The sequence below is a fragment of the Lepidothrix coronata genome, unplaced genomic scaffold (assembly GCF_001604755.1).
Source record: "Lepidothrix coronata isolate B3197 unplaced genomic scaffold, Lepidothrix_coronata-1.0 Scaffold23, whole genome shotgun sequence".
In the NCBI taxonomy this organism is placed as follows: domain Eukaryota; kingdom Metazoa; phylum Chordata; class Aves; order Passeriformes; family Pipridae; genus Lepidothrix; species Lepidothrix coronata.
The window spans coordinates 3,236,894-3,248,240 of NW_016690203.1; the positions used below are offsets into that span (position 1 = coordinate 3,236,894).

Genomic DNA, 11,347 nt, shown 5'->3' on the forward strand with positions numbered 1-11,347 from the left:
TTCGCTCGCGAAGACTGGCCATTATTATTATTATTATTATTATTATTATTATTATTATTATTATTATGCAAGTACAAGATTAAATTACCAATCATTATGAAAAATGTCAAATTAAGATGACCTTCCTTCTCTGAAAAGGCTTTTATTTTCTACCTTCCCTTTATCCTCTTTCCCTGCCCCCCCTCTTAACTCCAGATTCAAGGGTGTCTAATTTGTTTATAACTCCTGTAAGTAACCATGTATGAAAGACTTGAATGAGGAATATGGGCTTCTTTTTTCATTTGTGTACTGTTTGTTTAGGAAAGTTGAATACAGCAGAGTTCTTGTTTCACAGTTGTTTACTAGACTAACTAATACATGTTCAAAGACTATTCTTCATTTTCTACACATGAATAATAATTTTTAGAAAATTTTGTTGCCTAAACCCAGAAGAAAACTAAAGTAGCTTGCCAGAGCCTTTGATACGTGTGTTAGCAAATGACGATGGAGTTCAACAAAAATCCATTTAACTCTTGTTACTTTTTAGTTTCCAAAGTGTTGAAATCATGGAGATAGATTTCACTTTTGCTTCCAGCTTGCAGAGGTTGGCAGCTGTTTCTGTGGCTGCAGTCAGTGTAAGAGAGGGGGAACTCCATGCTGCAAGCAATCTGCTGCAGGGGCTTGAGATTTGACAGGAAGGTGTTTTGAAATTTTGAGGACATGATGGGAATCAAGTGACTGCCTAAAACAAAATGGTAAATAAATGTTTCCTAAATGTAGAATGTAAGCATTGCAAATAGTTTCTAAATGTCATAATGGAAATGGCTTTTATGTATACCTTAATGGCAGAATATTAAGGTTTGAAGATAGAAAACTTTAACATACCACAAAATGAAATTTGATCAAATTGGATCTATTGAACAATCCTGTAGTGAGGAATCTGTTGTTCAGGTATAGCTGTTTCTTCCAGGATTCTTTCAGGATACTCTTGACTGTTCAGAACATAATAGTGGGTTTATGGATAGACTTTGTTACTGCAGTTCAGCAGTAGAAAGAGAAATATTTAAATTCACTGATTTTAGCAGCTGTTATGGTCATCAGTATAGCTGTAGATAATTGCTGAGCTTCTGGGTTTAATGCTTTTTCAAGTGAAGGCATTACAAGGAGGAGTCCTCAGAAAAAGAGTGTATATCAGGAGTTATTTAGAAGTAGAATTTCCTGATGACCTTGTGACTTGACAAGCCTCTGGTGAATTTTGGCTGTAGTTTCAGAATTTTGAACATTGCAAAGGTCACTGGGAAGTGCAGAAATTGATAGGTCAGTACTAAGTAAATCAGAGGTGAATTTTTGTCATGCGTGTTCCAGACGTATAGCAATTCTGTGTCAACAACCCACCCACCTCTATTTTATTCATCTGAATATTGGTGTCTAATATCTGTCTTCGAGGTCTGAGCAAGGTTGCATCCCACAGTATGCTGCTGACTGTGTTTCTGTATTTTTCTTTCAAGCTGGGACTCATTAGCAGAGTGACTGAATCAGTGAAAAACATTGTACCAGGATGGTTACAGAAGTATTTCAATAAAAGGGAAGATAAATGTGTAGATACAAATGAATCTCCAAACCAGGAAGAGAATCCAGTGAACTATCACGATGATTATGCAAATGAAGATGCTACGGTAATTGATGGGAGAGTCACGCCTGAATCAGCAAGAATTAATTTGGAAGGTATGTGAAATATCATTTAGTATTCTGACCATCTGTATTTATTCACAGATTTCTAGTTCTGAATCTAGATTTCTAAGAGAAGCTGGAAGGAGCCTTTTGACAAAATTAAAAAGACGTCACAAAATAAACCAAAAAAACCCAAAACAAAATCCAGCCAACAAAACAAAAACCCCAACCAAAAAAAAAAACAAAAACAAACCACAGAAAGCAAACACATAGAAAAAAATCAAAAAGTGTTTTTGAAACTGTCTTAGATTCACACTACAATGTTTAAATTGCAAAACATACTAGAGGTTGACTTGGAGCTCTTGGAAGTCATCAGTTAACTTCAGATAGCCAACTAGCCACATGCAAAATATCAATAATATTCATTCACTGGGGTGCTGATTTGCATTTTTTTTTACAGGATCTGGAATGAAAGTTTATCTAATTGCCTACTGTAACAGAAACATTAATTTGTTTTGTTGTCCTCAGAGCAAAAGGCCAGATGCTAGAATGCCAGAGGAAAATAACTTCTCATGTCCTGATTTATTTTTTTTTCCCTTTGGGCTTCTTCAATCAGTTTATTCAATTTCCTTATTGGTTTAATGGAGATCTGGAGAACTTTGTTTGTGACATTGTTCTTTTTAAAATATTTTGTAACATTAAGGAGTTGCCTGGCTAACATGGAGTCTTCGATAACTATTTGGCCCCTTGGCAAAGAAGTTTGCAACCCCTTTACTATATAAAAGATTATTCTGTATTTTATATCTCTGCCTCTCACTTGTTTCTGTAGGACTCTGAAAATTTGCATATGCTCCCATTTGAGTTTCTCTTAAATTAGCACTTTTGTGGAACTCAGTTTTTGATAAGGAGACAAGTTTTGTCTGACCACTTGTACATAACCATCTGCGTGGAACGTCAGTTGTTTCTGTTGTTGGCAGAACAAAAAGTAATGAGGAAATATCTATGTCACCAATGTCATCTAATTGTAAATAAGGAACGTTATTGCTCTCTGTGTAGCTGTAGCTTGAGAATAAGTTTGTGTAAAGGAATAGAGAAGGTCTTCATGAAGGAGGAACATGTGTTGGCTTTCCTGAAGAACTGTGTGAAAGGACCTTTCAGTAAGAACAGCTGCACAGCAAACTTTCTAGCTCCAGAAAATCGGGAGCAGATGGGACACCCTAGAACTCTTAGTGGCTGGTGTTGCAGTCTGTGGATGTTGTAGCCTAATCTTTCTTTCTATAGTTAATAGTAAGTTTTTTTATTATTACTGGTATTTTTTTTAGAAAGCCTGTTTCTTCAACTCTGAGATACCAGTGTGCTAGAGCTTGTATTCCTTTGCTTGACCAGCCTTCAGTCTGATAACAGACTTTCTTTATCTCAAACAAGACTGTCCTGAAAATCTATCAGTCCTTTGGAGAATTACCCGCTGCAGTGGTTATGTAGATTAAAGTTGCTAGTTTGAGCTTCAGTGCAAATACCAAGAGGGTAGTTACTCAAAATCCTGTTCATACCCAGAATTCCTGGGAAAGACTGTAGATTTACATAGCTATCAGGCAAGATAACCATTAATAGCTGTTCTGTCCATGTGGCAAGTGGGAGCTGTGAGACTACTTTTTGGAGGACACTGGCAGTGTTTACAGACTCCTTTCGTGAGGAAAAAATGCCCATCTTTCAACCAAGGCCATGTTGCTTACTTGTCCTTTGTGCCAAAATCTCAAAAATCAATGGAGAGGAGAAATGTTTTTGTCTGATGTGGCAGAATTTGGAAGGGGTGATGATGACACCAGAACACTCGTATTTCAAGCAGTATTGCTGTTGCTGTCAGGCAGATGAAACCCTATCTGGGTGAAGAAGTTAAATTCGGCTTCTCTATTTTTGTGCTTAGAACTTGGCAATAACATTGCTGTTGATAGAAAACAGGTTTTGGCTTCTGTGAGCTTGTCTATAGGAAAGCTGATTGTCTCGCTGTTCTTGTTTAGAACCATCCACGAGTAGGTCTGCACTGAACTTCTCAGATGTGTTAACAAGGCCCTCTCTCCATCGGAGCCATTTGAACTGTACTGTGTTGGATCCCACAGTACCACACTGTCAGCCCTCTACATCTTCCACACTTGGCATTGGCAGTCCTGGACTGTCTCTGGTAAAAGAAATAAAAGATTCTACCTCTCAGCATGATGATGATAACATCTCAACAACCAGTGGCTTCTCCTCTAGAGCATCTGATAAAGGTAACTTTTGTGTTCTCTAATTGAGTTGTTTGGTAACATGAAGTACTTTGTATTCTTTAATATTTCACATTGCCTTAGTAAGTAAAGTAGGTGAATGTCAGCTTTGGATGTTAGAATTAAATTTCATTTTTAATATATTAGAAGCATATAATCCTGTCATCTTTTAAATAGAACCATGCTTTGGAATACAGTTATGAGTCCCTGATGTTCTAAAGAGTTGGTGCTGATAAATACACTTTTAGCTGGATTATCTGTAAATCTTGAACTGGGATAGTAGGAGCTGAAGATGATTTGCTGTAGCTTGACAGCTAGGTTGACCTAGAGGAGGAGTTACCTTGAATATCTAACTCGCAGCTGGTTAAATGTGAGTAAATGTAGGTGACAGATGAAAACACAAGATGTTTTCATGTGTGTTGTTTTTTTTTTTTTTTTTTTTTTTTTTTTTTTTTTTTTTTTTTTACCAGGAGTCAGTAATGGAACTATTCTGATTGAAAAAGTCTGGGCAGCTTTTTTTGCTTTTCTTGGTAGAAGGCATCAGTTGTCAATACTGCCATGTCTTTTACTGAATTCAGTAAGGAATGTACACAATTTTAAAGTTAAAAAAAAAACTCTAAACATTGTATTGAAAAAGATGGGGACCTAGGTGTCTCACTGAGAAAGGGCAAACAGCAGGTTTGCAAGTTTTTCTAATCCCCTATATAAGTGGGAATAGAGTCATGCTCAATCAGTTCTCTGGAGACCATAGTTTTACAGTTCAGTTTGTATTGCCTGGGCTTAGCAATATAACCTGTTTACTAGGATGCAGTTCTGCCCTATGGTGGCCTGCAACCCTTTACCAACATAGGAAAAACGTTGTACCATTATAGATGAACCAATGTTTATGCCATTCCATTTTATTTTACCATGAAAGAAATAAAAATAGAATTGCTCTGCCCTGGAAGCATGCTATTAACTTGTGCGTGCTTCTGAAAGATTACTGAAAGGTAATGTATTTGCAGTTCTCTGAACAGAATTCAGGTTCAGAGTTGATACTTGGTTTTCATACCATATGTGAAACTAACCTGTTTGAAGAACTCTGAAGCTTAGGGTGCTGGAGAAGTAAGTATAAAGGGACATTTTCATTCTGTAAGACTTACTTTTTCATATTAAAGAACTCTGATAAAATATCAGACATAATAAAGATAAAATATCTTTAATATTACAATTCTCTATGTATATGAGGCATTTACATAAAGCATGTGTCATTTTGGCAGATATCACAGTTTCAAAAAATACTTCAGCACCACTGCTCTGGTCCCCAGAGGCTGAAAGATCTCATTCCCTCTCACAGCATCCTGCATCTAGCTCTAAAAAACCTGCATTCAATTTATCTGCTTTTGGATCTCCCTCTCCTGTAAGTACTGCACAGTGTTAAGTTTAGTCAGTTTGAATGTGTAGCCATTTTTACTAACAACTTACCATAACACCTTTCTGTAGTCACTTGGAAACACTTCTGTCTTTAAGACAAGGCAACTTGGGGATTCTCCATTTTACCCTGGAAAGACCTCGTATGGTGGTGCAGCTGCAGCAGCAAGGCAGACAAAAGTGCAGATTTCTGCTTATCAGGTATGAAAATAGTAGTGTGGTGTGGGGGAAAATGTAATCAAAGTACAGAAGGGGTAGCTCTCCCTAAAAAGCTCTGAGTGGGGAACTGAACATGAAAAATACGGAAACAGTTCCTCTTTTGCCCTCTCAGCCTACAAGAGTGAAAAAGAGGCATCTTTGTTTAAATTCTCAGTTCGTGTAGAAATATTTACCATAGTGCACAAGAATGACAGTAGCATCTTAGTTGCTGGGTAGTTGTTTGTTGTAGGGATTTCCTCTGTTGTTACCTCTTCAAAAATTTCCGTTTTCTGCCATTGTCTGCCTTTGACTGTATTATGTTAAAGTAATGTGTAAATAAATACTACGATGGCATAACTTTGAAAACTTATATTTATAGTAGCAAAAGTTGATGCTTGTTGGTAGATCCTACGCTCTTAACTATGAATATACTGTGTAAAACTGTGCATTCTTTAATATAGTAATATTCAAAGGGCAAATTTGCTCATCCTTTGCTCTTTTGTTACTTAGAGGCATGCAGTCCTCAATGCAATCTCAAGAGAAACAATAAGTCCCCTCTATTTTACTATCATTCTCTATATCATAGCTCTTGAGAAGAGCTACTTGCCCCAAAGTATTCTTTGTGTTCTAAAATGAACCAGCAATTAAAAATCCTTCCTACCTTCAGTAGCTAGAGTTGAATCTAAAAAGAAGTAAAATCTAATTTGATTGGAATGTGTTGTGTTTAAGTCAAAAAGATCTTTATTACAAAAAGAAATAAAAAACCAAAAGAAACTATATTTAAGAAACTGGCAATTAGAGTTTGCTGGACCTATTCTGGCAGTCTGTTTCTTTTCTGCCATGGAACAAGGGGACTTACAAGTTCCTGACTTAGGGGAAACCTTGAGAATTTGCGGTTTGTCCGGACTTGGCGTTGAGTCAAACTTCAGAACACTTAAAACTTCTAGGAGTGTAAGATAGGAGCCCTCTTTGATCAGCTATTTTTATTTTTGCAAAAATAAATGTAGATTGTACTGAAAAGAGGAAGCAAATACCAGGCTTTTAAGGGAGAGACTAGCTTGCTTGTTGCTGCATGCTGTAGAGTAGAGCAAGTCTCACTTGTGTTTTTTATATGCTGTGATCTGCTTCCTGTCTTCACATAGCAGTGTGGTAAGCGTGATGTGGTTACATGAGAGGCTTAACGTAATTTTAAGGAAACCGAAAAGGGTAACACTGAAGTTTTTTTAACTTATGTTCAAAGTCATGTGGTACGAATAAAACATTTGTTTTTTCAATGTATCATGCTAAGATCTGTTACAGTTCAAATCAGATCTTTATCTGTTTAAGCAGAGTAAAAAGATCTTCAGTCAGTTGTAATCTTGGGGGGAAGGGAGGAAATGAGAGAAATAAAACTAGAAATTTCTGATGATGATTGTATGCAGTGATTTTAAGATGGCACACTTACACCATCATGAAACCCCGAGATCTGTTTTGTTACTGAAAGTGCTTTCTGCAGCACAAGCTTGCTTCAGTTCTGTTTACCTAATCACTGCTTCAGAGACTCTACAGGCCTAACATCTTCCATTTTATGACCTTTTAAATTTAAGTATTTCTTTCGTTGCTTTATCCTGCCCCGCTTAAACTTCTGTAAAGTCAGTAGTGTGTATTTTCTTCTTCGTGGCTTGAATGCTCTGTGAGTACATTTTTCTCTGTCATTATAAGTATTGGTTATGTCGTCATTGTATCCATAGGGCATAAAATACACATATGTTTAACTCAAAATCCAGCATCATAACATTGGCAATGCTAATTTTTCAGCCACCGTTAAAAAGACAAATGAAAGCTAAACAGGCAAATGTGCAATCCTACGGTGTGACAAGTTCCACAGCACGGCGCATCTTGCAGACATTGGAGAAGATGTCAAGCCCTTTGGCGGTAAATGGCACTCCTTTTCATGTTTTATTTCATGTGCTTGAAAAACATAGTAAATATGTGCAAGTATAGGATGAAGATTGTGCTTGTGTCATTGTTTAATTTACTGCACTGCTTTCTCAACAGGATGCTAAAAGGATTCCATCTTCTGTTTCTAGTCCATTGTCTTCTGTAAGTTGATCGCAAAACCCCCGTGTTTTTGTTAGATGGAACCCTCTTATGGGGAAAAAACGTTCACTAATATTTAGGCCTTTTTTTCCCCCCATAGCCTGTGGACAGGAGTGTGCTGAATATGACTAGCTTCCAATCCAGACAAAACCAGGTAAGAACCAGTAACATCTTAAGCTGAGATAGATAACTTTCTATATGTTATAGCTATCAGAAGAAATGTCACAAATCTCAATGAGAAGCGTACACATGAATTGAAGTTAATATTAGCATTGTGTGAATTATAGTGGTCTTGCCTACGTGGTAATAGCTAAAAATGTCTTTTCTACCCACACCAGATGAAGGACTGTGAAGATTACTCAGGTTGAAAATTCTGTTATATTTTGTGGTGGTGTATTGATATGTCAGTCAGGAACACCTTCTCTAGAACACACAAAGTAGTTTTATTTGGGGGCAACTTGGGGTTAAGTTCCATGTTAATATTCCTGTTTACAAAAGCTTTTTATTGCAGAAATGATCAGAAGTAGAAAAATATTGATTGAATCAGACCTTGTGCAGGTTTCCATGTTCATTTTGAGAAAAAAATAATACTTATGTTTTTTATAACTGCTCAGAGGAAGGAGAAGGAAAATGGTTAAATGTTGTCGCTTCTGTTAATTTATGTTCCTAAATTCCTATTTGGAGGTAGCACTGAGTTGGTGATAACGCTGTGGTAAATCATTATTTCCTTGTTTTTGTTAAAAAAAAAGTTGAAGTATCAAGTTTGTTAATTGTAAAACCCGCAAAAGGTCACTTTAAGATCAGGCAACCAGAGGAACAAAAGTGTAGTTTTTCTTCCATGCAAACTTTTTGTCTGTTGTTGTAATGAGAAAGTGGATAGAATGTCTCAAGAAGTTTCTCTGCTAATAGCTTAATTAGAAGTATAATTAATTATGCGGTCACTTCAGAATTTATAAACATCTCAGAGTTCCTGTAGTTTCTTTGGCCATGTGCTAAATTACAAGAGCATTGAAAAGTAGAGCATGTAATTTCTTTACCAAAAATATTATCCAAATAATTGAAAACAAAGCCGATACAGATTCTCAGTTAAAATGCAGAACCACACCTGTGACAAGGCATTAAGAAAGATCTGCTGGATTTGCAGCGTAGCCCCTGACATCAGTCAGAAAGCGAATGTTGCGCACAGCTGCCACTGGGTAAAAATAGAGAAATTGTCTATTCATAATGCTAGAATTCATAGTTTGGCAGGGAAAGGGTAGCCCTTGATGAGAAGGGAGGAGAGGATTGTGTGCACCAAGGAGAGGGTTGTGTGTTTTCCTGCTAAAGGAAACAAGTGGTTGACATGGCACTTGAACGCTCAGGCAAAACTTTTGCAGGTATTCTTTTATTATGGTGTTTTTCTTATTTTGAGGGTCTGCACCAGAGAGAATAACTCTTAGCATATTGAACATGTAACTGGGTGACTTTGTTGTTGTTGTTGTTGTACATACTTGTCTAACTCATTTGATATCCTTCTACAACAACATCACCTGCCTGGCATGTGAAGGGAAGGCGGTGGATGTAGATTTTGAACTTTTTAAGGCTTATGATACTGTCTCTCACAGTATCCTTCTGGACAAGTTGTCCAAATGTGGGATGCGCGGGAGAAGAACTGGCTGAACAGCAGGATGCAAAGGATTGCTGTGAATGGGGTTACATCTGGCTGGTGACCGGTCACCATCTCTGTTCCTCAGGGCTCAGTTCTAGGGCCAGTGTGGTTCAGTATATCTGTCAGTGATCTGGAGGGAGTAGTTGAATGCCCCAGTATCAGGTTTGCTGATGATATGAAACACGGAAGTGCTATTGACTCTCTTTAGGGAGAGGAGGCTATGCAGGAGGATCTAGGTAGATTGGAGCATTGGACAGTGATCAGTCAGATGAAATTTAGCAAGTCCAAATGCCAGATCTTCATCAATGACATAGTGGGATTGAGTGCACCCTCAGCAAGTTTGCTGGTGACGCCAAGCTGAGTGGTGCTGTTGACACACCTCAGGGATAAGATGCTATCCAGAGGGACGAGGACAAGCTCTAAAAGAAGGGAATGTCACATGGTTCTGCACCTGGGTGAGGGCAATCCCCAGTTGCCCCATCAGTACAGGCCTGGGGGTGAATTGAGAGGTGATGTGCATTCTCAGCCCAGAAAGCCAGTTGTGTTCTGGGCTGCATCAAAAGCAGCATGGCCAGCAGGTCAAAGGAGGTGATTCTCTCCCTTGATCTCTGCTCTGGTGAGATCCCACCTGGAGTGCTGCATCCATCTCTGGGGGTCTCAATACAGGGACCTGTTGAAGCAGGTCCACTGGGGGGCTATAAAAATGGCCAGAGGGATGGAGCACCTCTCCTGTGAGGAGGGACTGAGAGCTGGGGTTATTCACCCTGCAGAAGGCTTCACAGAGACGTTACCACAATAAGCGTATAACCTTTCGGTATTTAAAGTGGGCTTAGAAGAATGATGGGGACAGATCTCTTGGCAGAGCCTGTTGCAATAGAACAAGGGGTAATTGTTTATCACTTAAAAGAGAGTTGATTTAGACTAGATATAAAGAGATGAGGATGGTAGAGCCCTTGAACAGGTTGTCCAGAGAGGTGTTGGATGCCCCATTCCTGGAAACATTCAAGGTCAGGTTGGATGGGGCAGGTGGGATACTGCTCCAAGGACAGAGTAATGTGGGCACAATGAGGGAGGAATGGCTGGAGAGCAGTCCTGCAGAAGGGGATCTGGGGGTGCTGGTCAGCAGTAGCTCAGTGTGAGCAGCATGTGCCCGGGCAGCCCAGAGGGCAAACCACATCCTGGGGTATATCGAACATGGCACAACCAGTGGTCAGGAGGGGGGATTATCCCACTGTTTAGCGTTGGTGTGACCTCACCTTGAGCACTGTGTGCAGTTCTGGACCCACAATTCAAGAAGGATGTGAAGGTCCTTGAATGTGTCCAGAGGAGGGCAACAAAGCTGGTGACAGGGCTGGAAAGCCTGTCCTGGGAGGAGCGGCTGAGGACTTTGGGTTTTTCTAGTTTAGAGAGAAGGAGGCTGAGGGGTGACCTCAATGGCTCTCTACAGCTTCCTGAGGAGGAGAAGTGGAGAAGGAGGTGCTGATCTCCACAGGATCCAGTGACAGGACACATGGCTGAAAGTTGCATCAGTTCAGGGCAAGGTTTAGACTGGACACTAGGAAGCAATTCTTTACTGAGAGTGTGGTCAGACACTGGAACAGGCTTCCTAGAGATGCCCCCAGCCTGTCAGTGTTAAAGAAGCATTTGGACTGTGCTCTTAACAGCATGCTTTCACTTCTGGTCAGCCCTGAAGTGGTCAGGCAGTTCATTGACCAGTCAGATGATTTTTGTTTGTCCTTTCCAGCTGAAAATACTCTATTCCAATTCTATTTGCTTTATATTTAATACCAACAGTGGACCATTCTTCACTCAAAATGGTTTTGTGAACTTAAATAAAGTACACTTTACTCAAGATTTTGAAATTAGTTTAATAATTTTTAGAATGAAGTAACTTTATACATAGAGCAACATGAATTTCATTAGCAAGAGTTTTGAGATACTGTGAAATTAAATTTGCATTGTAAACACAGTTTTCTGTTGATATTAATTTAAATAATAGCATGTATCGTAAATCTGATTATCCTGATCATCAAGACTGCAGATGATTTGTTAAATAGTGTAGCCTTTTGGGTTCTTTCTTCTTTCTCAATTCAGTTAAGCC

At 38.8% G+C, this 11,347-nt stretch overlaps 1 protein-coding gene across 1 annotated transcript in view; it reads left to right on the plus strand.

The window, feature by feature from the left end:
• The window catches only part of NUP153 (nucleoporin 153), a 46,296-nt gene that overhangs the window by 16,360 nt on the left and 18,589 nt on the right, over window positions 1–11,347 (plus strand). Inside the window, exons 2-9 of the mRNA XM_017808379.1 lie at window positions 1,488–1,704; window positions 3,669–3,917; window positions 5,171–5,310; window positions 5,394–5,522; window positions 7,317–7,433; window positions 7,557–7,601; window positions 7,699–7,752; window positions 9,203–9,303. Of these exons, the coding sequence (XP_017663868.1) occupies window positions 1,488–1,704; window positions 3,669–3,917; window positions 5,171–5,310; window positions 5,394–5,522; window positions 7,317–7,433; window positions 7,557–7,601; window positions 7,699–7,752; window positions 9,203–9,303 (1,052 nt within the window). The remainder of the gene's footprint in view (window positions 1–1,487; window positions 1,705–3,668; window positions 3,918–5,170; window positions 5,311–5,393; window positions 5,523–7,316; window positions 7,434–7,556; window positions 7,602–7,698; window positions 7,753–9,202; window positions 9,304–11,347) is intronic.